Genomic DNA, 27,024 nt, shown 5'->3' on the forward strand with positions numbered 1-27,024 from the left:
TCTGAGCCCACATAAGATTACTGGGTCGGCTCTGATACCATATGTAATGACCCAAGGAAAAGCACTAGCCACATCTGCACTATATCTCAAAAGAACTAATCACAATTGAGGTTTCTTGCAGTTGTTAATAAAGCTCAATTCAACCTAATAAATACCTGATGTGGGACTCATCACGCACCCACACACATCACACAATCAATCAAATTGAGGCATCACATGGATGATGGTGGTGGATGGGATTTGTGTTTGGATTTAGGTCATGTTGGGTTGTAAGTTATGTGAGATTACGAGAACAAGAGGGAGAGAGATTCTACTTTGAGGTGAGAGAAATTAATAAAATATCAAATACTAAGCTACAATTAGAGCATTTGCATCAAACAATGCAAAATAGAAAAATGTATCAATTTTACACATTTAATCCTCAGAATTATCCACACCAATTAAGCTAAAATTGTGTAAATTTACATTGACACTATTCACTTTACATTTAATTTTTTATTCTTTCTTTACATATTTCAATGATGAAAGAAGAAAGTGGATGGTGATTATGTGTGAAAAAAGAGAAACAATTAAAAAAATGAAAGAAAATGATATTTTAATTGTAACATAGTACAAAATAGATAATTTGATGTGAGGTGTTTTGAAAAGTGAGTATATAAAATAGGAAAAATAGGTTCTTATACTAAAAGAGACAAAAATTTTTGTACTAGCTAATGTGAATGTTCTAATCATGTATATTTACATGGTTACTATAACAATTATGTAAATTTACACAATTTTAGCCTAACTAATGTGGGAGAATTTTGGGATTAGTGTGGGTACAATGGAAATGGAGTCGCCACCTAGTTATATGGTCTAGGAACCATGAATATAGCGTCCTTTCAAGGAAGGACCTTTAATCTTATTACCAGAGTTTGAGTTTGGAGTTTAGGTACGTTCTTAGGAAGGTACTAGGCATCCAAGATCACCCAACCCGAAGGTTGGCCTCCCATTATTGTGTCTTTTACCTTAATCTCACTAAAAGCACTCTCAACACTTGCATCTATATTCACACACAAGTGGGTACAATGGAAATGGAGTCACCACCTAGTTATATCGTCTAGGAACCATGAATATAGTGTCCTTTCAAGAAAGGACCTTTAATCTTATTACCAGAGTTTGAGTTTAGAGTTTAGGTACGTTCTTAGGAAGGTGCTAGGCATCCAAGATCACCCAACCCTAAGGTTGGCCTCCCGTTATTGTGTCTTATACCTTAATCTCACTAAAAGCACTCTCAACACTTGCATCTATACTCACACACACGCTAACATACATTTAAGCATACAATAATGGTATCTTTCATCCCAAAACACACATACTTATCAAACTAAAACAAAAGAGAGCCAACTGCCAAGGCATAAAAGAAAACCCTAGCATTCATCTAACTTATGAAAACCCTATCATACATCTATGACAAGGTAGCAAACGTATCATCATAGCAAGGAAAACATATCACAAAACCCTAATCATACATCTAAGCGAGTTCTATCATATCATCAAGGTGAAACCCTAATACAATGCATGGACATTGCTAATACATGACTATACTTTACTTACCTCTTAGCAGCACATCACCTATGACATCAATGCATGAACATATGAATGAATGACATTAATACTAAGAAACCCTAATCTAAGCCCTAATCTACACATTTGATAACAAACAAATATGTTAATAGGTATACAAACAGTTATGCGGCTTGAAACATGTTAAAAGGAGGCTACACAGAGTACACATGTGAAAACAGACACAATCAAACAAAAATTAGGGTTCTTGGGTAACAGCATCACGCACGCTAGAATAGGTCTGCCTACGCATGAGTTCAGCTTGTGTGCACAGGCTAGATCATGCATACGTAGATCCTTATCCAGAAAACCTAATTTACACAGAAACAAAGCAAAAGTCAAACAAAACATAAAACGTGAAAACTAGCAACCTAACATGCTTAAAACATAAAGAAAATCTAAATCCAACCTAAACAAACATGCGTAAACACAAACTAAACAAGAGAAATAGATTAAAACAAAAATTAAATGTAGAAAAGAGAAAGAGAAGTTTAAAAGAATGCCTTAAAGCAAAAACTCCTAGGTTTAATTTTTTACCGTTTTCCCCAGTCAAATCTATCACAATTCAATAAAATAGTGATTAACAATCTTAAACACAAAGGATTGGGACTAGAAAAGATCTCAATCAAATAAAAATGACTTGAGGGTATTTTGTGAAAAACTCCATTTTGATTCACTATTTTCTAGTGAATCTTAGGTTTTTCTCGTGAAATTTTTGTGTGTTTTGAAAATGTATAATGTAAGACTTTTTATAGTTGAGAAAATAAGGTTTGGAATGGCTCTCAGAAGATGTGGGATTTGTTTCAAACCTTAGCCATTATTGCAAAAAATTTGTCTTTCTTAAGCTTCTAAAATCCTAGCTGCGACCCACGTATGCAAGTTGAGGGCCACTTTGGTCAATTTATTTCCATTTTTTTTTTTTGCTCATTTAAAAGGTTATGTTTTCCATTTTAACATTCCTCAAATCAATTTAATATTTGATTGGGCTCTAAATTGGTCTTGAGCCATAGAGTTTGAGCATCATTGGAAAACAGGAACCCGAGTCATAAATGGTATAAAATGCGGTGTCTATAGTTAGATAGAATTTATACACTTATAAATTAGATTCTTATATATATATATATATAATATTAAAATAAACACACGTTTATAAGTGTATATAAACTCCTAAAATTAAGAAAAAATTAAAATTTTTAAAATTAAAATAAACAATGTCTTTGTAAAAAAAAAAAAAAAAATCTCATAAAAAACTCCTAAATTTTTGTTTCTTTTTAAAATCCCACAAACTCATATTTCTTACCCACTTACTTTTTCAGTGTTAAAAAAAAAACAAAAAACAAAAACAAAAACAAACAAATTACTTATTAGTTATCATGTATGTGTTATTCTCAAAACTCCCCACAAAAGTGTATTAATTTTTAACGTTAATTACAACAATCTTTTGACAAAGAGATGGATGGTACTCTATGAGAAGAAAGTGGCAGATTATGTAAAACAGAAAAAAAATAAAAGAAACGGTATCCAAGAATTTTCATGGGTGGCTACCATTTTATGATTATTTTACTATGAGTTTTAAGACTTTTGAATTTTTTGTTGTTGATATCTTTCTTTCTTTTTGGTTGGGTTTGTCTCTTCTTTCTATTTTATAATATTAATGTAATAAAAAAATCATCTTCAAAGTCTTTTCTGGCCTTTTTTTTTTACTGGGGAATTTTTCAGCCTTTTTTTTAGCACTTTTTTGCAATTGACTTATTTGTGTATTTATTTTATACATATGTGATTACTTTACAAGTTGAAAATTATTAATTAAAAAAAAGGGTCTTAAGCTAATTATTATTATTTTGCAACTATTTTGTCTTTGTGTTTTAGAACTGTTGCCGCTCTGGTCTTAGTAGTCATATTAGTTAAAGTAAAATCCCAAATGCTCACTTGATACACTCTTATCATAAAAAAAAAAGATTTACTATTAAAAAAAGCAACATTAGTATATCAATAATCAAAGGCTAAAATGAAAAATTCATCCTTTATGTTTCACAAAAATTCATTTCAGTCCTTTAACTTCCAAGTTTATTTAATTAAGACTTTTTCATAAATTTGTGTTATATGTTGTGGTTAATTTTTCAATTTTTTAAATTTTTCTTCAAGTTTTTTAAATAAAAAAAATGTAATTAATGATGGAAAAATTAATTTTCAAATTTTCATTTTCAAAAAATTTTAACAAAAATTTACAAATATGTTTTAATTGAATAAATCTGAAATTTAGAGGACTAGAATGAACGAAAAAAAAAAAAAAAAAAATTAAGGGCTAAAATGAATTCTGGAAAAACTTAAATGAAAAGGGCTTAATTTTTAAGTTGTTTTTACTTTTTATGGTAATTAAGGTGGTTGTCTGTTTTTACTAAACAAACTGAGACTGGTGTTCAGCGTCTAAGTAGATAATTCATGATCTTCAAAATTCTAGGTATTTCCTCCCTCAAAAATGCAGTGCAAGAAATAAAGGTTCCAATGCGGGCTAATAAAATTCAAACTCTCTGTTACACACTTGGGCCTTTAGTAGGAGAGAAGCTTTTAGGGTCCGTTTGGATACAGCTGAAAACTGAAAATTGAAACTGAAAACTGAAAAACACTGTAGCGAAATAATTTTTAAATGTGTGAATAGTATCGTGAGACCCATTTTTAATGAAAAAGTTACTGAAAAGTGAAATTTGTGGGTCCGTGAACAGTACACGATGTGCTGTGATTGGTCAAAAAAAATTGAAAAGTCAAAGTTTGCGGCTACTGTTCATTGAACAGTGCATGAACAGTAGCCGCAACACCCAAAACGCCCCAAAACGCATGAAAAAAAAAAAAAAAAAAAAAAAAAAAAAAAAAAAAAAAAAAAAAAAAAAAAAAAAAAAACGTTTTGCAAAAACGCAAACGCAGGATTGGGCAGAAAATGCCCAATCCAAACGCACTCTTAGTGCAGTCAGCATACTCCAAGTCAAATATACGAGACGACAAAAAAAAGAACCCAATTCATACTTTTGTTTAATATATCCAAATTGCACTGAAGTTTTTTTTTTTTTTTTTTAAGTAAAGTAATGCAATGAGTTAATTTTTTATTCTGATCATTAGCATCCTAAAGTCTGTAACTTATAGCATTTCTCCTCTCTCTTTATCAAAAAAAATAAAAATGGCATTTCTCAGGTCTTTAGTATATATATTCTGTTCAACTCTCCTTTTCACCTTTCTCATGTTTTGAGAGGGGAAATTAATTAACGATTTCTGTTTGTTTTAAGCACCTAAACATTTTGATCCACATCCGCTGACACATAAGCAAAGAAGGATTATGTTGTCCAAGTATTGTTTTTTGTTAGCACTAACCGACTTTAGTATGTGCACAATTAAAACAAATCACATACAAAAATCAAATACTAAAACAGAATAGAAAGATAAGGATGATGTAAACTTGGGATAAAAATCTACTTTTAGCAAGGCTACTATGCCTACTACTAAGAGAAAAGGAATAACAAAGGTTTAAATCCATCTATACTGCTATTGACTTCACTTCTTATACGCACACTATCATTTGCTTAGTAAGATACCACGTTTGCTCCATCAAGTAAAACAAGACTCTCCATGAAAGTAACTACATATGAATGATGTTGGATATCAAGATCCTTCTTCTCATGTAGAGTTTCAATGTCAACTAATACAAACTTAAATTCTTGACTCTCTACTCGATCATTGATGTAGCAAACCAGAAGTGAACCATACTCCATAAAGGCAGTGCAATGAGCTACTCTTTCAAATGGTACAACAGAGAGTTTAATCCAAGACTCAACCACTCCATACTCCTTCATCACCCATATGGAGTATTGGGTGCCATGTTGTTCACTCCGTGCCCATGTAATAAAAGCCAGTTTCCCCTTGAATGATGAAAGAAATGTCTGAAAAATGTTCTCATCGGTAGACCCAACAGGCAATGCTAGCCTTTTGAATTTCTCACTATTGACATCAAATGCCATAATCATTCTCCTCCTGTGATTCTCTTCTTCTTCTTCTACAATACATGACATCCAGTGCAAAGCTCCATTAACCAATGGAATTGGCAAAGGATAGTTTTTATCATAGAACAAAACATCGGTTGTCAACGACATTCCAACACTTCTCCATGAATCCGAACTTAATGTATACACCTCAATCTCATGAGAACTCACAGGTGCAGAGAAAGGAGAACGTGAAATCCTCACAACCTTGTAGTCATTATTCTCGGAATGATATGCGAATCCGAGTGTAGCAAACCTTAACTGTCCTATGCAAGTATTGGGCAACCTCTTGAATATTCTAATACTGGGATTCCACAAATATATACAATAAGCCGAAGTGGCAAAACACAATAAGCCATTGCAGGAACCGACTATTTGGGCAGAACCAAAAGGAAAATGAAAGGGAATTCCAACCTCAGAAATCTTATCAAACGTGCGGTCCAAAGCGACAGTACAGACTGGTCTTTTAGTGTTAATAGAAGAAGAATAACTGTCTCTTACACATGGCATGTGTATGACATAACCATCACCATGGGAATCTTTGCTGTTGTTATTTAGGTGGGTGGAAATGAAATCAGAACTAATAATTGAGGAGTTCCAAGACTTAGAAACACACCTGAATCTCATCAAAGACTTCACCGGTAGCCTTGTCAGGATGTTGAGTACGATGTCGTACGGAAGATAGATATTCCTCCGTCGGAGGGTCGGTGGTTGTGGACGCAATTCTCTCATTTGGAGAACCGATTTAGACACAGTTCAACTGCCAAAACACATCGTTGAAGTTCGAGGATCAAATCCAGCTCGGCCAAAACATACTGGTGTTCTCCACTGAACATTTTGGTGCTATTTTTGAAGATAATGGTTGTCGACTTGTCGGGTTGTTTTTGGATATTATCTATTCTAATACTTCCAAGTTCCGGCACTAGTACACCACATCATTTGTTTGATATTTATAAAACACACGGTTCCTACACTCCATCCACACGGTTTCTCCACGCACAAGATAGCTATTCCTTTATTTTTAAATTAAAGAATCTGAATATCAAATTTTTTTTATTAAAAAAAAGAAAGAAAGAATTAAGCAAAACACCATAATTGTCCCAAACTACGCCGTCTGTTATGTTAAAGTCCACTTACTCGCTCAACCCTCACTGCACATATCTTTTTATACAGAAATTCTACTCACAAAATAAATAAATAAATAAATAAGAAAAAAAGAAAAAAAAAGTGGCCAATTGTTAATAATAAGTAAAAAATTGATGTTAATAATGGATTCAAATATAGAAAGAGTCTATTCATATAAAAATTTTGACATCTGCTAATATGGCAGATTATTACTTGTAAGTAAAAAATTGAGTTAGTAGTAGACTTAAATGTGAATCTATACGAGTTTACCCATCTAATTGGTGTAAAAAATGTTATCAAATTTTTTTGGTGGCATAAAGTTTGGCACAAACCACTAATTAATTTAACCTAATTAACTAAGTCTATGTAACAAGATATATATCATCTTCTTATTATTTGTGGTTGGAGACGTGGAGTCAAATTTTTTCCTTTTTTTTGTTGCACGTACCATTGCTCCTAATTTGTATTTTTGGGGCTTTCTAATTTCATGAAAAAAAGTTAGTGCTTTGTTTTCGAGTTATCTATCTTGATGCAGATCTTCTAGAAGGTTTATATAAGAAAAAAAAAAACAATACTGGGAGAAAAAGATGAAAAAAGAAATCCTAAAAATTTAAAACTTAAAAATTGTATTGGTCCAACCTATAAGAAAATATCTTCTGAACTTCAAGGTTATTAAAAAAGACATTCTCAAAAAAAAAAAAAAGGTAATTAAAAAAGAGAAATAATATGTCCATAACATTTTTTACAATATTTTTATAACAAATTTTAAGTGGCAAATTGTTACTGGTTGCTATTGTTAGAGCAAAGAAGTAATTTTAGTGTTAGTTTTAAATTTGAATCAATAACAACTAACCACCTATGATTTGTTGTGAAAATGTTGTGAAAATATTGTAAACGTAACATCCCTCTTATAAAAATATATGAGTTGGGGGATGGCATGAAAATTAGATAATTAACCATTTATCTATTTGATGTTGTTGAAAGTTTAATATATTGGAAAGATGCACAAAGGTCGGAGCCTGGAGCATGTTGGTGCATGGCACCTTTGTCAAGAGAAAAGGCTTAAATCATAAATCGTGAAATTATAAGTTGTCTTCATTAACCCATGATAGAAGTGCAATACTGCAGGTAATGAATTGGGACCAAGTCAGAAGAATGTTTTTTCTCAAAGTAAAATTCAGAAGAATGTATTGAACAAAATGCATAATGCCTTGTATTTTATCTGTGGTGTGAGCGAGTTGGGTGGAAAGCTTACATTTGCCACGTAATTTAATATATCATATGAATTATAAAATTGACTTATTTCCTGTATTTTTTAGACTATTGGATTAATTTTACTAGATTAGCTGAAGCATTAAAAAAAAAAAAAAAAAAAAAAAACCCTAGGGTAGTGGGGATTGTTGCTTTATCTTATATAAATTTTAGCACTTGGAGGGTCAAGGGGGGCGACTTTCTACTGGCTATATGCGTGGTCCTCTCAATTCATTAATTAGCTACTGCCTCCAAATGGATTTTTTTTTTTTTTTTAATGTCTTTGATGTTTACTACTCGGCAAGGACAAAGTAAGTTTATTTAAAATTTTTTAAAGGGCTGTGTTATTTGTTTTGAGTAAAATTGATTGATTGGGTTTAATTTTTTTTATTTATATTTTTGCTATTGGTAGTTTATATTGCTAGACTAATTTTTCTGAGATAAAATTTGGCTACAAACTTTGTTGTAGCATATTTTGAAAATCTAATCATTGGATTGTATGTTTTTTATGCTCTTAATACATAGGTCTAATTTTGTACTAATTGAATATTATATATTATAGGATCCATAAATTTATTTTTTATGTATAATTTTATACTATAAAAACTTGCAATTTAAAGAATTAATTAATAACATAGTTATTGATATTTAATTTTCTAGAAATTTTGCAAACATAGAGAATATAAGAAGTAATGCAATTTAATGGTAGATTTGTCAAAATTCACATCTAATAAAAATATATTGAGTGAAGTTGTAGATTTAGGCCACAATGAAGTTTATAGCCAAACTTTGTCCATTTTTCTAAGTTTGTATATTTTGTTTTAGATTTTAAATCTACAATTTTTTTTAATAACCTTTCAAGTGAGGAAAATGCATGTTAGAGTTACAAACATTTTTATAAATTGTTGATATAGTTAGTGCTTATGCTTATGTAAAAAAGTAATGTAAGTTGTAGGCTCGAATGCAAACTAATAAGAATTAATTTGCTACTTTAACGGTTTGAAAAAGTATTGTAAAAAAGTTTGTAACTATAACATTACTCTTAAAAGAATTAATGATATTGTTGAGGGGAAGGGAGGGTGACATCCAGTGCAAAAGCTACATTAACCAATGAGATTGGCAAAAGATAGTTTTTATCATAGAACATAAGTAACACTATGAATACATCCTACTTTCCCTAACAATTTGGGACCTCCTTACAAGTAACACTACGGATAAATCTTTTTTTTTTTCAATAATTCTCACAATTCCTTGCGACAATATGTTATTAATTATTATCTTTCACATAGGTCTACTGACATCACTTTATTATTTAGTAGTATTAAGAATTTATCATCTCAAAAATTGTCAGAAAATTATTGAAAAAAAAATGTAGCTCTACAACCACCGACACACTTTTAACCAATATTTATATTCTTCCCAATCCCTATGTACACAAGGCCCATCTTTAACAAGACTTAATTAATTACCTTGACCCACCAGATACTATCTTCAATGAGCCCAAAACCGAGACCACACCACTCGTTCATATTTGACAGTCTCATAAAACATAAACAAATATGAACTGAGCGGGGAGCCCAGAACGAAAAACTATAGTGACTCCTTGTACAACATAATGGATATGGGCCGGCCTTCTTGTAGAAAATAATGAAGAAGATAAACAATGTCAAATTCATAGATAGATGGTGTTGGATCCGTAGTTTAAAAATAATAAAATAATATGATAATCCACAGTTATGTAACAAACTTGGACCAAACAAAATGAAATTTTTACTTCTTTTCTCAATTTTAAAAACATATGAATAATAACAAATATATGACATGTTAATTATATAAAAATCTGAATAATAAGATAAAGATATTATAATGGTACATAACCCGGTTAAGGCATGACACTCGCTTTTTAAGACATTTTAATATTATTTAATTAAAATGAATTATTATGAAAATATAAATATAAATATAAAGATATAAGAGTTAATATAGAAGATAAGAAGTTAGTAATATTTTCAATCCCACATTGAAAAGAAGAAAAATTATTTTATTCTTTATAATTGTGATGATTAATGGACTGATATTTATTGATTCAGATATTGGGCTATATGTGTACTCAAGGTAAAGGTGAAAGGAGGAGGTAGGATAAAACAACCCAACCACATATGCCATCAGCTCCATGTGGTCTTCGTTCGATTTTCTCCCTTTATGTCATTTTTTATTGTGAGCAATTATGTGCCTTCCTCTTCCCTTCTAATTACTAAGTTTGCTGTGACTTTTAAGAAGAGCCCAAAGCTACAAGCTCTTGAAATACTAACAATGACCTCATCCTGACCAATTTACAAGTCTACAACTACTCTTGAAACAAAATACAGCAGATAGCTAAAGGTGACACATATCATTATGGGTCCATGGGATATGGCCTATGGCCTATGGCCTATGAAAAGAGCTCTAAGCTAATCTCTTCAAACTTAAACACAACAGTATATCTTACACCAAATGGGAGGCAGCTCAATGTTTACTGGAGACCCAGTACTTTGATGTGTTAACACTGCGGAATTTTAAATCCTGGATTTCTGGAAAAACCATAATATTTTACCAGGCAACCAATCAGTCTAGTTCAATATGCATTACAAAAATCCTATTTCATCGGGGGAACACAAGATGGCATTTTGCAATAGCTTTCGTTACCTTTTTGTGAGAGGCGCTACAAAATGGGCATTCACAACAAATATTGAAATCATAGATGAAGATAATTAGCGTCCCCATAACTACAAATACAAATTTAAAGGATTGTACAAAAATTAGTTTTAGCTGAAACTGAGTCCGGGGAAACAGAAATAAAGAAACAAAAATTGTTTGCCCATCCAATTCAGTTTACTTTGAAATCTTAAATATCCTCTCTCTAGCTTTTGACACCCTGAAACAACAATGAAAATCCAAGTATTCAAAATTAGTTTAGTTGTATAGGTTTCAATTGTCACCAATTTTAACAAAATATAGATTTGATACCAATTATTACAGTCTGAAATAGTTTTAAGGTTTCAAATATTTTTGCTTTAAGATCAAGCTGAACACAAATAACTTTCAGTGAAAATAAGAGAAGGGAGAAGGGGGGGACAATTATATAGAAAGGAAGAAATTTGTGAAACTTGTTCCATGGGCAAGCAAAAATGCTTGAACAATAGACTCTCTACATTCAATCCAATGGATTTTAAACATACAAAAAGGGGCAAAACAGCACCTACTGGACTCCAAAATAAATAATATGCTCCAAGTTTGATATAGGCTCCTATATGATGCCAGCCAATTCCTCTAGCGATCCCTGATGCATAACATTGGGGCTTAAATGGCATGCAATATCAGGGAAGAATCATGACTTCTACATTGGCTTGATATGCTGATCTATATATTTGGAAGAAAGATACTAACAATGTGATGGTTCGGCCATATCTATTAACTAGACAAGTCCTCTTGAATATGTATGACTCTCTTTCAGCCCAGAAGAAGATTATTTGAAGGGTGAACTTATATGAGGCTTTCACAGTGTTTATTGACTTTTGTATTGCAAGGAAAATATTTCTAGAATGAAGACTAAAAATGCTTAGTTGATTATATAACTTGATTGATAAAAACTAATAGCTTCTAAACTTCTCCATGATTTACAACTCATGCACTCAATTGAACTTCATCCCATAAAAATCATTATAAATGAAACCATATAACTCATATCTGATAAGGACTAGAACCCCTAAAAATAAATCTTGCCTCTTTTGTCATCATGAAACAAGATGCAAGGATATGTCACTTGAATACATTTCCAAATCATCATGACTGAAACCATATCTAAATTCAAATCAGCATACCAGGATTTTTATCTTAAAAATATAATCAGACTAACAGAAATGCTCATGCATAACCAGTAACAGTCCTTAAATTTGATATTAATCCTATGAAAATCCTCCCCGCTATTTAAGTATTTAGCAATTGGTCAAGGCATAAACAGAACATGGTCCTCACCTTCTGCAGACATGTCCATAATCTGTAAATTTGTAAAAACCTGAGTCAGTATGGTACTATAATTGAAGAAAGAAAACAATTAATGATTCACTCGTTCCTAATGATTGTAACTAAAATTGCTTAATTACCGGTTTCAAATGCATGGGTCCAATGATTCTGAAGTATAAAAAAAGTTAGAGAAGGACATATTATGCTGTCTCAAGTTTTCACAAGTAAAAAATTTATTTGGCAAAATTACATCAAGCTTGGACAATTAATAGTACTGAATAATCTACCTTAGCAAAATCATTAGAGCAGTGTAGCAACAGGTGAAGCTTGAGACTGTATTTCCTATCTAGATCATTTATTCAACTACTTGCTGAATCATCATGCTTTTTTTTTTTTTTTGGAAGGAATACTTTCTGAATTGCCGAAGTCATGGTGGACACCATCCCAAACCTCATGACTCATGAGTAATGTCGTGGCTATTGCCCACTTTGTGCAATTGTTTGGTTGAACTATTTCACATCTTGCTTGTAATACAAACTGAAATCGAATTCCCCATCCCAATCCTCATAAGTAATTTCATGGCTATTGCCACTTTGTTCAATTTTTTGGTTGAACTCTTCCACATCTTGCTCGTACACCAAACTGACCCCGCATTTCCTCACTCCCTCAACTGAGCCATAGTTCTCAAATACAACCTCAATCTGACTGCATTCACCATTCCCAACAGTAGCGAACCAATCATCACGAGAAAAATACAATAGCCAAATGTGGCTCCCCAAAGCTGTCGTCCTAAAGAAAGTTTTAGAGGCATAGTGACTGTGAGGAATATCACCAAGGGCTATCACACGAGCTCCAAGACCAAATGTTTCGCCAATTACATTGACATAAGCACAAAGAACGAATCCCATCCACCTACCATTACACCAATTTGGAGGCAGCTCCATGCTTATTGAATTTCCCGAACTTTGATGTGTTAACCATAGCGGAAGGTTATTCATTTCAATAATTGTCTAGAATTCAGTTTTTTGGTAAAGGAGTCCCTGTATAAAGGAAAAAAAAAAAAAAAAAAAAGACATGATATTCCATTTAACAATGTGCATGTGTGAGAGAGAGATAGAGAGAGCAAAGTACCTGTAGGTAACGGTTCAATATTGTAAATGCCTCTCTACGGCTACCCTTTTCATACAACCGATGTATACCGTGACCCATCGCACTTAAAATCGGTGCATTCGGCGACAGTTGATATTTCAATCTATCTTGCCAGACAGGATTGGCTGAGGGAACTTTTCTAATTCGTGTACCTTGCAAATCAAGTTTCTTCAAACACTTTATTTTCCAAAGGCTGTCTGGCAGGTTGACAAGACGGTGACATCCCGAAATATCAAGTTTTTCAAGCGACATCAAGCTATCCATGTAACTTGGAAGACACTTGAGATGACGACAGTCTTTTAGATTTAATAAAGAAAGGGCAGCCAAACAGTCGATTGATGAGGGTAGTGTCTCAATTCCAGTTCCACTCAAGTGAAGTTCTGATAGGCTTTTCAAAACTCAATTAAATTCTAGAAAGTTTATGATTTTGGGACATCCACAAAGATTAAGAATTTTAAGGGACTCCATTTCAGTGGAAATGCAGGGAAGATTGGTAAGAGATTTGCAGTGTTCAAGATCTAAGACAACAAGCCTGCTGAGTTGCCGAATAGATGGGTGGAGGTCAACCAAATTAGTGCACCAACTAAGACGAAGTCTCTCAAGCCTTGGAAACCCAGTGAAGTCAGGTGTCTGAATAATGTTTGCTGAATAACTAAGATCCATGCTTTTTAACATGTCCAAATACTGTTCAACCCAAAAGGAAAAGCTTCCATTAAACATAATAGTTATTTTAATAAAATAATAAATTTTGTAAAGTAAGGAAATTTATTGAAGCCACTCCTAAAGAATATATATATATATATGTTGAGAGAAAAAAAAAATTACCTTTACTCCTTTCCAAAGATATTTAATTTCACTAAACCGTAAATTAAGTTCAACGAGCTCTTTGGGATGGAAACTAGATGGCAAACATTTTGAAGAATAACCAGACCAGTCAAGAAATCTTAGGGAATTTGGAAGATGATGGAGGTCATTTGAGATAGACAAATTGTCAACTATAAGCAATCTAAGATTACACATCTTTGAAAAAGCTTCAGGGAAGACTTCAAAGTTCGGGTATTGTACTGTCCATTCATAAAAAGGAAAGGTTTCAAACTCCCAATATCCTCTTTCCCATTCATGACGGTTTAGGACTATGGCTTGAATTGCTTCTGTTGCCTAAGAATCAAAAGCAAACATGGGTGAATTAATTGCATAACAAAAGATAAGAATACCAATTACTCAAGTTTTAAAGGAGATTAAATATCTACAACCTGGCATTTAGAAAAACAATTATCTACAACCTGAGTTTTCCAAATATATAACCTAATCTTAAAATTGTTAGTTGAACTATAAGATTGCTATCTTCTTCATCTACTTTTTTATTTTTATTTCTTTTTAAATTTATTAAAAAGAAAAGAAGTGGGAAACTTTTTTTTTTTTTTAACATTCCCATCCCTTCTATCAAAAGAAGCTTAAAATGGTGGGTCCAACTTCAAATTCAACAATAATAATTCTAAGGCTACACACTTTTACACATATTTTATCACAACTGTCCCATGCCGATGATTGTGAATATTAAAGAAAAAATAGTAAGTTCATGTAAAAGTGACAAACAACTAATTACAGTCGACCACATAAAATAATTGTGACAAAATGTGTTATCATAGAATTTTCATTCAACAATAAGGAATTTTTTTTTTTACTTTTTTTTTTTTTTTTTGGAGAACACTAAATATTTTTTAATATCATATGTTAAAGGTTAATTCTCAATATTGTGTGTGTGAAATTTTTATATATAAAAAAAAATATTAGATTCTCAATATTGTGTTAAAATTCATTTATTAAGAATGTTAATTTTTTTACAACCGTAAATTAAAACTAGTAAGGTGCACTTCTACCATCAAGGGGAAAAAAGGAGCAAAAAAAGGGGGAAATTTCAAAATTACTTTTAAAGTGATGGAAAAAAAGTCCCATAAAAGAAGTTTCAATAAAAATATAACCTTTTGTTTTGGATAGTAATCAGGAAAGATTAGTTGATGATTAAATTAAGAAAGATGAATTCTGATGAGTCCATAAAAATTATTAAGGTTGTCCATCTTAATGGACGGTCTTTGCGTCATTAGTTGGCCATCAAAGATAGATGAGTAACCACCCCATACATTTAATAACGATTATCAAAGGCCTTAAACCCTCTCATCAAGACAAAGAATGTTACAATTAGGGTAATAATCACCCTCATTTATGTCCAACGGCTACCTAAATCACCTATAAAAGGGACAATTTGTCCATTTGCTAAGGTATGTCAAAAAACTACTACAAAACACTGTCTATATACACAATATATGGGTTGGTACTAACTTAAGCATCGGAGGCTCCCCCACCGGGCATAACCCGGTGGTCTCTTCGATCAGTCCCTCCTTTATTTTGCAGGTCCTACAAGATTGTCTAATGCTCCGGATTTGACAAGTGACCCAACTGACGATTTTGGCATCATCAGTTTGGCGCCGTCTGTGGGGAAGCGATTTGCCATTGAGCTCTTCCTACGACAAAGGGTCACTTACTTCAAACTTATAGACGATGATGCTAGAACCCGTATCCAAGAGAAACAGAGCATACAATTGGATTTGCGGTGAAGAGGAGATCAAAAGGCTAAGCCTTCTTTATTTCAAGATCCAATAAAGCAAACCCATTTAGCAATTTCGTCTTCAAAGAACAAAACCTCAAAATTTCCATCAAATCACCCAAAGGTGGCTCGCTGTGAGGCTCAGACAGAACATGAGACAGACACGGACTTTGGAAGAACATGACAGGCCTCAACGACATGGCCCAACTCTTGGGTCTTGAGGTAAGATGAGTCGTTTCTCATCCTGTCAAATGGTTTTATCACATGTTGTTAAATGACCTAAAAGCTTAAAAACACAATAACCTCTTCTAATGCTTTATAAACATAAAAAGGAGTTTATTATGTCAAATATTCTTTTGCTGAAAATAGAGAGATAATTGTAGGTGGTCATGTAATTTTCGGCCACCCAAGTCAAAAGCTATGATGAGATTACCGTCAAAGAGCTTTTCTTTCTTAGTTTCACTCTTCCCTATTGTTTTAATTTGCATGAAAGGTGAAGTCAAATTTCATTAAAACGTAATTACCTTACCAAAATTATGATCTTAAATATAGGCATTAAAAAAGAAAGGTAATGAATACCTTGATTGTTATAAGCTGCACACTTCAAAGAAGATTAGTGAGTAAGAAGTCAAACTGGTCTCTTTGAGATCCTTGCCATTAAATCCGAATATAATTATATATTAAGGCCTAATTGATATCCTAATTATAGCCAAAAAAAGGGTTTTACACCTTTACTATATTTCCTATTATAACACGAGGAGATCATTTGTGTCTCTTTATAGCATTAAACAATTGGTATACTGATAGTATCTTGGTTGATATTCATACATTATACCATTAACTATGGCTTTTTATTTCACTACTTTCAAAGATAATAAATCATAGTTTTCAATGTTAGAGAAAGTTGAAGCCAAAATTTTGTCTTACCAAAATTATATTATAATTTTAGAGTTTAGACACTAAAGAGGCTAAAGTCAGATTCTACTATCTTACCAAATTTAAAAACACTAAATTTGGAAATAAGACAAAATCCAATGAGCCCAGCTGGGCCAAACCTAATCATTATTAGGTATGTAGAAGCCAACGATAATGAATATTCTATTTTTCTGCTACAACTGCATCTTGTGAAAACTGTCCTGATTTATGTATGATTTACGTATGTTTGGAAAAAATGTTATATATACATGTCCAATAAAACTAATCTTGTAGCAGTCATCTATGAGATTGAAAACATTCACAAAAGAGATGTATAAAAAATAAAGTTGACTGCAAAACCACATATGGTGACGATATGCGGTCTAGAGACGATGAACAGTTGTTAAAGAGAACTTGACAAGAAGAACCTACCAAAAAAGAGATCAAAGATGGAAACGTTCTCTTCAAACCGGTATATTGCCTAGTATGTTATCTAATAATTTCAATTTGATTGCTTATGATTAATAAATCTAGGTCGTCCATCTGTTAGAAGATAGGGGAACCCTGAAGCTAGCCCATATGCATGACTCATAAGTCATAAGGCTAAATGGGTAATAAGATGAATGGGCAATATGCCCATGCACCATGTTATCCACCAATAGCATGTGTCATCATGTACCTCTCATACACGTTTAATTTAATATTAATTCCTATGTCAATTCAAAGGATTAGTAAACAAGCAATTGACTAAGATATATTGAAACCATATAAAGAAAAAATACAAGAGATAATATTTCAGTTACGAATTAAAATCCCTGATTATCTTCTTTACATGGTGAATAAATCTACCTAGAAACCCGTCAATTATATTGTCGGCTAAGGTTATGAATTTATAGTGCTTAAGTATTGTAATTAAGGACCACTTAAGGTAAAGGCTCTCAGCCTCCATTATTTTTATCAAATTTAAGTATCTTAATTTTCGTTATTAAAGATGGTAAAAGTCAAATTTAATTAATTGCTTTACCAAATATCAAAATCTCGATCTGGACATTTAATAGCATGGAACCAGATTTTATTAGGATTGAAATCCATCTAACAAGAGATTCTTGCTCCCTTTAAATTTGGAACGTGACATGCCTAGATTATATCTTTTGGCATATGCACGTGCACAGCTAAATTGGTTATATGTGTGAGAAGTTATTTTCTTTTTGATCAACAATATGACATATGTTATACACTAGTGGATGCAAGTAGTGGAACTATGGAAGGAATAATTCTCAACAGAATTGTTTTTAGTAGAAATCCTATAAGCGCATAAATGATTACCAAATTCATGCATTATGATCATGAGCATATACATTCTGCTTTGACTTTGAGAATGAACATGCTTCGAATTGTCATCATACAATTTGCTCTCAAAATAGTATTAGATTATATCCATATGAATTCTTTAAATGAAAAAGATATCAATAGTAGGAGACAGCATTGTTCACATAGCTCATGATATAACATGTTGTACCAAAATCTTTATCTACATATGCATTTGGGGTTTTGAGTTTTCCTCCTGTATACTTGTCTACTTATCAAACATGCTTTAACAATTGATGCATAAATCCACTACATGGTTTCATGAAAACTTTTGTGGTCTCTATATATTTGAGCATCATACTTTCACAAATTGAGCCATTATTTTAGTGCTTAGTATGAATTAAATTACATTTTCTTTATGTTATGCACATGCATATTTGTGTTATGCAAACATGCTAAGGTATACTATGCTAAAGACTATGTTATGGACGCATCAATCACCCATAAGCCACAACAAATTTTATATATTTGTGGTTAATAACATTTGTGATTTCTTGCTTGACAATGTTGCTCCAAGCTTAATGTTTTACGCAGCAAGAATACATGTAGTACAACAACTAGACTAGAGTATCTAGACTATCTCGATTGTACATATACTCTCAAGTCCACAAGATTAAGAATGAGAATTCATCAAGAAGTGCTTGCTAAAAAGGAGATCAGAGGTATGTGACATGATAGCATCATACCACTCCATCTCTATCTATATATAGTTGTTGACACTGCTACAAGGTAATTTTGTACCAAGGCCAAAAATTATGGAAAAGCCTAGAATCTTTCCATAGCATCATGAATATTTCCTTCTTTAAAAAAAAAAAAAAATGCTATATCAATATGCTATATGTTTGATACATAATTGTTATATCAGTATGCTATATGTTTGAAACATAATGACTCACACAATGATATATAAGAGACATGGTGTTAAAAATTTAGCTTGAATATATATTGAATGTGAAAGTATGATGATAGATCATGTATCAAGCATAAGTACTCTTTTTAAATTGTAGTATATGCATAACCAATTAGGCATGTGTTCGGAAGAATCTTATCTTATGCACATGCCAATCTTGACCCTAATGGGATCACCCCTTAAAACAAACCGGAGCAAAGGCAAAACGCCCTATAAAATCTTACCAGTGGTCTCTTTACTCATATGACAAGTGTTTAATGAAACACTTTGCAAGTACATGTATAAATTGCAGAATGACGGGACTTTAGACAGTTGATCATAACAGTCAAGTGAATAGCCCGAGAAGAATAAGAAAAGAAATTGGCCAACTAGGCCACTGTCTCAACAAAGAGACAAAAAGCAAGGGTCATTTCACTAGTAGCCATCAAACGATAAAGGAAGTAATAATAGAAGCCCCCAAGGTAGTCTCCATCCCTAAAGGAAGGAAATATAACCGCACAGTCAACATGCCCTAGTCCTTGCACCTTCAAAAGAATGAAGCAAAAAAGATCCAAGCCTCAAACATGAAAGTAGCATGTTAAGCTTAACAAAAGAGATCTTAAAGCTTGTCAAGAAGGTTACAACAATGAAAAGATCAAGGTATGTACATAATAGTATCATAATTTAAGGTCTCTTGTCGAGGTAACTTAGTTATTTCTTTCTTTTTATTTAGCCATGCCAAATATTATCTTATTAGAATTAAGTGCATATCAAGCTTGCATGATTATCTACAAATATGTACATATAAATCATGTTGAAAATATTGCTATAAAATTGTTACAATTATCACAGCTAATATGATTGTATTATTAGTAGCATATGTTCCATCGTCATGAATCTGAGAAATTCTATTAAGTCTCCTAGATTTTAAATGTTAGATTATCGTATGGTCATGAGTTTAAGTCTCAATAAATTCCTGCTGTCTCCGTCAACTCACCAAAACTTTTTTAAATTGCTTTCAAAATTATATACGATGCAAGCACCTAACAAAGCCCAGTTTAAAACAAGCCTATAGTCAAATAGCTTCAATTTTTATATATCACAGAATACTTCTCTATGATTCATATGAAATGCATTTCGTTAACTGACATCCATAATTGTATAGCAAGTAATTGCATATTTGTACATTGTCATTCCTAACAAAATGCAACTAGCATTAGTGAAGTGACTTAAGCATACAATTAAAGAAGAAGGAAGAGGAAATTGCTATTACAAACAGCAATGACCATAGTCGTCAAAGCACGCAAAAAAAAAAAAAAGGGTTCCAATCATGATAGACCACTCATATAGTCGTCAACAAACGAGAACTGCCTTTTCCATGTTTGAACGGGGGCAACAACGTGGCCTAGTTTTTACATCTTCAAAAAATTGAAGTAAAAGAGATCTAGGCCTTAGACATGAAGTATCATGTTGAGCATAAAAAATCTTGAAAAGAGAAGAGCTCGTCATCTTAAAAATGGAAGAGCTTGTCGAGAAGATCCCAACAATAAAAAGATTGAGGTTTGTGACAAAATAATGTCGTCATTTAAGGTAACACATTTATCTATCTCTTTTATATTCGTCTATAAAAATTTACACCTAGTAAGGTTTCATGCAAAAATGTATGTACTACTAGCACTACAAAAAAATCGTCCTGTCCCAGCGTTTTTTTCCCGGCGTTTTTACAAACCGCTGTAATAGATAAGCCTATACCAGCGCTTTTTGTCGGCGCTTTACAAAGCGCTGCCATAGGAGGCCTATAGCGGCGTTTTCCAAAAACGCTGGTATAGGAAGCCCAAAAGCGCTGGGATAGGGTTACTGATTTCCATTATGGAGAATGAGAAAGACCTGTCCCAGCGCTTATAAAAGCGCTGGGACAGGTCTTTCTCATATCCTATAAGAATGACCTATCCCAGCGCTTTTAAAAGCGCTGGGACAGGTCTCTCCATTTCTGTATGGAGAATGAGCTGTCCCAGCGCTTTTAAAAGCACTGGGACAAGTCTCTCCGTTCCGTATGGAGAATGAGCTGTCCCAGCACTTTTAAAAGCGCTGGGACAGGTCTTTCTCCTTCCCTTATAAGAATGAGTTGTCCCAGCACTTTTAAAAGCGCTGGGACAGGCCTCTCCAAAACGCTGGGATAGGTCCCTCGTACCACTTAAAAATTTTCAGACTTCCCACTTATTTTTTTGACCTTCCCACCACAACTTTGGCCTCTCGTTTTTGGTCTCCCTCTTCTTTGCTTCAGATGTTTTCCTCTCACCACATTTTCTCTCCCTCTCCCTCTCCCTCTCCCTCTCTCTCTTCCTTAACCCATTTCCCCTTCTCCTCTCTTCTTCTTTACTCAAAACCCACCATTTTTTTTCCAAAATTTCAAACACAAAAATATTACCCAAAACCACAAACCCTACCCAAAGCAAGGTAAGTCTCTCTAGCTCTCATTTCTATTTTGTAGCAATATTTGTATATATATTTTTTTGTTAAATTTCTGGTTTTTTATTTTTGATTTTGGTTGAAGTTTGGTTTGGGTTATGTGTATATTTTTGTGTAACTGTTGGTTAATTGTATGGGTTTTAATTTTGGTTTTGGTTAAAGTTTAGTTCATTTTGTGGCTTTTCATTTTTGATTTTGGTTAAAGTTTGCTTTATTTTAGAGGAAATGTAGGTGACAGTAGTGCTAACAAAAATTTTCTCTAAGGTTTACATCAGAAATCGTTAATCTGCCTCTGTACAAAGCAAGGTAAGTCTCTCTAGCTCTCATTTCTATTTTGTAGCAATATTTGTATATATATTTGTTGTTAAATTTCTGGTTTTTTATTTTTGATTTTGGTTGAAGTTTGGTTTGGGTTATGTGTATATTTTTGTGTAACTGTTGGTTGATTGTATGGGTTTTAATTTTGGTTTTGGTTAAAGTTTAGTTCATTTTGTGGCTTTTTATTTTTTATTTTGGTTAAAGTTTGCTTTATTTTGGAGGAACTGTAGGTGGCAGTAGTGCTAACAAAAATTTTCTCTAAGGTTTACATTAGAAATCGTTAATCTACCTCTGTACAAAGCAAGGTAAGTCTCTCTAGCTCTCATTTCTATTTTGTAGCAATATTTGTATATATATATTTGTTGTTAAATTTCTGGTTTTTTATTTTTGATTTTGGTTGAAGTTTGGTTTGGATTATGTGTATATTTTTGTGTAACTATTGGTTGATTGTGTGGGTTTTAGTTTTGGTTTTGGTTAAAGTTTAGTTCATTTTGTGGCTTTTTATTTTTTATTTTGGTTAAAGTTTGCTCTATTTTGGAGGAACTGTAGGTGGCAGTAGTGCTAACAAAAATTTTCTCTAAGGTTTACATCAAAAATCGTTAATATGCCTCTGTACATTTTTTTTTTTTTTTAATTTCGATTCTCTGATATAAGGAAATTGGTATAACTTAAAATATTTCATCTATCTGATTATTACACTTAAAATCATTACCCTGTTGCTTGAAATCGTGTAGTTGGTAGTCATTTTCCCTTGCAAATATTGTCTTGATGGTGGCTTTGGTTGCTTGGCTCTACCTTGCAGATCTATTTGAGCCTTGTTTAGGGGCATTATGAGGCAATATGACAGCTGCAAATGCACTAGTGGAAACATATTATCTCTATTTAACTTATTATCCTCATTGTTTGTTAACCATCCTTTGTGTGATTATTGTTATTAATCCTCGAAAAACATATTTAATCTGGACTGGTTGATACTATGTTATAAGACTGCTATGTTAATCATTAGGAGATAGATTGTTGCATAATTTTCTGCAAATAATTTTAATTTTGAGATTGCTTTATATTGAAACACAGGGCAGGCTTTTATTTCTTACTTGGCAACTGTAGTTTATATTTGCTATGTTGTATTGTAGGCTATTTCTGTGGCTGAAAGAGTTGCTGATGAGTGTTGTGAACCTTCACCAGGTTAGGATGGTTCTTTGGTTGGTTATCAAGTCTGTCTTGATAGTGCAAGGTGTTTATATGCTTGCTCTACTAATTGTTTTTCAATGGTGCTTATAATATCAGAGGCATCATCTTATATTGCTTTGACTGCATTTTGTTGTTATTTTCTCAGTATTCTATAGTTTGACACAATCCATTTCACTTATCTTAAATCTTTTTCAAAGACATACAGTTTTGGAGTTCAGTTGTGATTTCAAATCCTGCCTTATGTGTCTTTCTTTTTGGGTTTTTCTTTTGTTAGTAATATGATGTTGACGTGTTTGGCTGAGATGTTCTTTATAGTATATAGAATCAAGTGTTTGATGTTTTGTTTGGTGTGGGTATATAAACTAGCAGAGAGAGTTACTGATCACCATCAGTATACTTAGGACTAAACTGAAGTAGTAATCATGTTAGCAGTGCCAATTAAAATGTACCTTTCACGTTTTATATATATATATATATATATGTCAACTGTATCACTTATATTTGCTTTAATTTTGTGATCTCAGGAGTGAAAAAACAAGGCTTCTTTTTTGTACCACGGGCATTCTTCTTAGAAAATTTGCCGTATGCCCTTCTGTCTGATTGGGTGATATTACTAAATCTATTGTAATCTCTTTGGTACTCATGCTGATTTTTGATTTCATATCAGATCTAAATTTTGATTGTCAAGTTGTTACCTATCCAAAAAAAATAAAATTATTGTTATGTTGTGGTGGTGGTTGTTTTGGTTCTAGTACTATAATTTTTCATGTCTATAAATTGTGTAGATGCTTGAAATGCTTTACTTCACGAACTCTTACCGATCTATTCATGGCAACCTAGCTATTTTAAATTATCATTCTTTTTTCTGACGTATTTCTCTCTCTCTCTTCCTCCCCCCCCCCCCCCCAATTTTAGTGGATAAATCACAAGTCACTAATCTTTCTCTTTGTCATTCGCTTTTCTTGCTGCAGCCTTAAAAATCTAGTATGCTTAAGGGGTATTAAATATCATTCAAAGTGGAGTGAACATAACATTTATTTAAGATACTTCTTTGATTAAGATAAAAAGAAAAGCATATACTTGAAATGCCACTCCACTTTTTTTTTTTAATGATTAAATGTCATTTAGAATATACTATTTTCTTTCATTTTAATTAAAGGATTATCCTAAATTAATTAATTGGTATAAGACTTAGTTTAGTTAAGTTGGTTGTGTTTCATACATTACCTTTAATGATACATAATAATTATTTCACCAAATTGTTTCAGATTAATGAATTTCTTGTGATTACAGCCATTATTAGTATAGTTTAAAGCAGTCTTTAGAAGTGACTGCAGTCACTTCTAAAGACTATAGAAAAGTGGTCTATCATATTGAGAAATAAATAGGCAAAAAATATCAATAAATCTTAGAGCAAATTACATTTTAAACCCTATACTTCAGAGGTGGTTCAAATTAAGGGGTGAAATTTTTTAGCATGTGTGTTTGTGTGTTGTGGCCTTATCTTGTCTTTTGGATTCATAATGAGCTGTTGAGGGTTCAGGCTAAAGCTTCCCTTTCCCACAATGATTTAAATTTTGTTTTTATGTTTTTTAATTTGTTAAAATTGATATGCTATTCTCTTAAGATATAGATAAAGATTTAGAAAGAGAACTTGTAACCTACTGGTTGTTGAATAGAATAAATCATGACAGTATGAGTATCAGATTACTAGCTAGTTCTTATTGACAATTTATTTTTACCTCTAATACATACATATATTTGATTAACTCTGCAGACTGACATTACAGCCATAGATAAAACAGTAACGGTTGTGTTGGATATTGAGAGTCTTGCACAATCCTCAGATAGAGGTTCGGGGAGCCCAAAAGTGACTGTGAGTAGCAAATCCCCTACATTGAAATCTTCACTACTCAACTTGCATGAACTATAATTCAACAACTACTCTCTCACCTCTATTGTTTTAATCACATACCTTGTGCTTTAAGATTGGTTAAATTATTTAACCAAAAAAAAGAAGATTGGTTTAATTACAAACCTTTTTTTTTAATCCATATGCTATTAACAATAATTAATAGAGGTGTCACATAAATGCCACGTGACTTATAAAAGTTATAAACCAATAATGGCCAGCATAGTACGTCTTGAATAAAGTTTAGCACTCTTGTACTATCATCATTGTGTTATTTTAGTTTAATTTTTTTTTATAATGACAATACTTGATCCATTATATTTTCCAATTAGGAATTGCTAAAGCTTATAGTTTAAATTATTTAGAATTTATGAATGAACGCTTATACTATATGTGTTCAAAATTTCAAATTACTATATGTGTTCAAAATTTTAAATTAACTATCTCTTGAAGAATATTATTGGACTTCTTCTATTTCTATGATATTATAGGAATTATATTCACTTAAGTATTTAAAATCATTTGAACTAAACAAAACATTAAACTGTTTACTACTAAACCTAGGACTCTTTAGTCTTTGCTTATAAGTTAGACACAGAAGTCTCATATAATGGTTTTTGTGTTATGAAATTGTATGATAAATTTCCCTTCTTCCATCACAAAATTTTGGAAAGCTTGAACTACAATTTAATTAAGGTGAAAATACATAAGTGAGTTTATGTTTATCCACATTTGTTTTTAGGATTCCCTATGAGTTTGGATTATTGGAATGACATGTGTTCATCTTAGCATCAATTATTTGATAATTATGAATTTGTGTGTTTGAAGTTCTATTAATTGTGTGTGACATATAGAAACTTTACCCTAGGTTGGGTAGGTTTTTTTAATAAATTACAATTTATTTCTCTCTGTTTCTTAAAATTAGTGTTTTGCTTTTATTTCTCTATTGAAATTATAGAGATTATTGGTGTTTGCTTTGTTTTGCACGTTCTGTTTCATGCCCAAAACCATGTTGTGCCTTATGGAATGTTGGAAAGGGGTGGGTTGGAAAAGGAAAGGGTAGCTTTGTTGCACAATTGTCCCACTGTGTTTGATGTGGTGCATTTGGAATGAGGGAAGTACACATGAAGTGATTTGAAGAGATGTTTAAAAATTTTAGGGGATATTGGATACTATATGTTTAAATATGCTACCATTATTTAGGTTTGAATGCATGTAGTGGAAGCATGAGAACTAAGTTTATATTGAAAGTAAGCTCATTAATACATAAAATGATCTTGCGCATTACGCAGGTTAAAAGCTAGTTGGATTAATTTACGTCATTTAAGTTATCATAGTAGTGAGCAATGGTCATTTCTCTTTTGCAGGAGTGGCAGCTTGTTTGAAGTTTACATTCTTCTTTCCATGGGCAAACACTGGGATTGCTAAAGGGTGAGTAAGATCTACTTCTTAATTCCCTTAAATTGTAAAATAATGTGGTGGGTTGTTGTTTAGGAGCAAGCAGGTGGCTTGCATGGAGAGAAAAGGTGGAATATATTGGGAGTGTTGTTTGTTTTGTGAATGTTAACATATTGTTGTCAATTTCTTGTATTTTGTCTAAGTAAATACATATAGTATGCTGTGGTGGGTGGTTGTTGGAGAGAAAAGGTGGAGTATTTTCTATTAGGAGTATTGTTTGTTTTGTGACTTATATTTTTGAAACTCAATGTGCAATGGTGAAATTGTAGTGTAGGTGCGCCTCATAACATCCTAGACACTTGGGATGTTTTATTTTGTGTATATATAACATTCTAGACATTTGGGATGTAATTATAGATATGGTGTAATTAAATATATTTAGTTTCTTGGATTAATGTGTTATTGTATTTGCTATTGGAAAATATGAATTGTGGTTCATTACCGTTGCTATAAAATAGGTATTGGAAAATATGTATTGTAGGTACATTACAGGTGCTCAAAAAATATAAATTTTTTTTTTTTTTTTTTAAATGACCTATCCCAGCGCTTTGAAAACCGCTGGAATAGGGTTTGGAAATTTTTTTTATTTTAAAAATGACCTATCCCAGCGCTTTTGAGAGCGCTGGAATAGGTACCGCCTATGCCAGCGCTTTTGAAAGCGCTGGTATAGGCCTTTTAAATTTTATTCATCCATGACCTATACCAGCGCTTTTAGAAGCGCTGGCATAGGTACAACCTA

At 32.4% G+C, this 27,024-nt stretch overlaps 2 protein-coding genes and 1 long non-coding RNA gene across 3 annotated transcripts; 1 reads left to right on the forward strand and 2 right to left on the reverse strand.

Moving 5' to 3' along the window:
- Window positions 1-5,029: 5,029 nt before the first annotated feature.
- Window positions 5,030-6,566, reverse strand: LOC115987098 (F-box/kelch-repeat protein At3g23880-like). The gene has a single exon (XM_031110557.1). The coding sequence runs from the start codon at window positions 6,363-6,365 to the stop codon at window positions 5,178-5,180; it is 1,188 nt and encodes a 395-aa protein (XP_030966417.1). The 5' UTR covers window positions 6,366-6,566; the 3' UTR covers window positions 5,030-5,177.
- A 6,932-nt stretch (window positions 6,567-13,498) lies between these two features.
- LOC115983938 (probable disease resistance protein RPP1) lies at window positions 13,499-14,387 on the reverse strand. The gene is made up of 2 exons (XM_031106797.1): window positions 13,986-14,387; window positions 13,499-13,844 (listed from the first exon to the last, which is right to left on the reverse strand). The coding sequence occupies exons 1-2, from the start codon at window positions 14,178-14,180 to the stop codon at window positions 13,560-13,562; spliced, it is 480 nt and encodes a 159-aa protein (XP_030962657.1). The 5' UTR covers window positions 14,181-14,387; the 3' UTR covers window positions 13,499-13,559.
- An 8,418-nt stretch (window positions 14,388-22,805) lies between these two features.
- LOC115983539 lies at window positions 22,806-26,574 on the forward strand. Its single transcript, XR_004090092.1, has 3 exons — window positions 22,806-22,909; window positions 24,746-24,791; window positions 26,195-26,574. It is a non-coding gene; the product is annotated as an uncharacterized LOC115983539 (long non-coding RNA).
- Window positions 26,575-27,024: the final 450 nt, after the last annotated feature.

This window comes from Quercus lobata, chromosome 4 (assembly GCF_001633185.2).
Source record: "Quercus lobata isolate SW786 chromosome 4, ValleyOak3.0 Primary Assembly, whole genome shotgun sequence".
NCBI lineage: Eukaryota > Viridiplantae > Streptophyta > Magnoliopsida > Fagales > Fagaceae > Quercus > Quercus lobata.

What these genes read in the sequence shown, in the direction of transcription:
- LOC115983938 (XM_031106797.1), bottom strand. Translation starts at nt 14,180, where the DNA reads ATGTGTAATCTTAGATTGCTTATAGTTGACAATTTGTCTATCTCAAAT. An exon ending in ATCTTTGGAAAGGAGTAAAG is followed by an intron (nt 13,845 to 13,985) that starts GTAATTTTTTTT and finishes TGGGTTGAACAG; the next exon opens with TATTTGGACATGTTAAAAAG.
- LOC115987098 (XM_031110557.1), bottom strand. Translation starts at nt 6,365, where the DNA reads ATGAGAGAATTGCGTCCACAACCACCGACCCTCCGACGGAGGAATATC.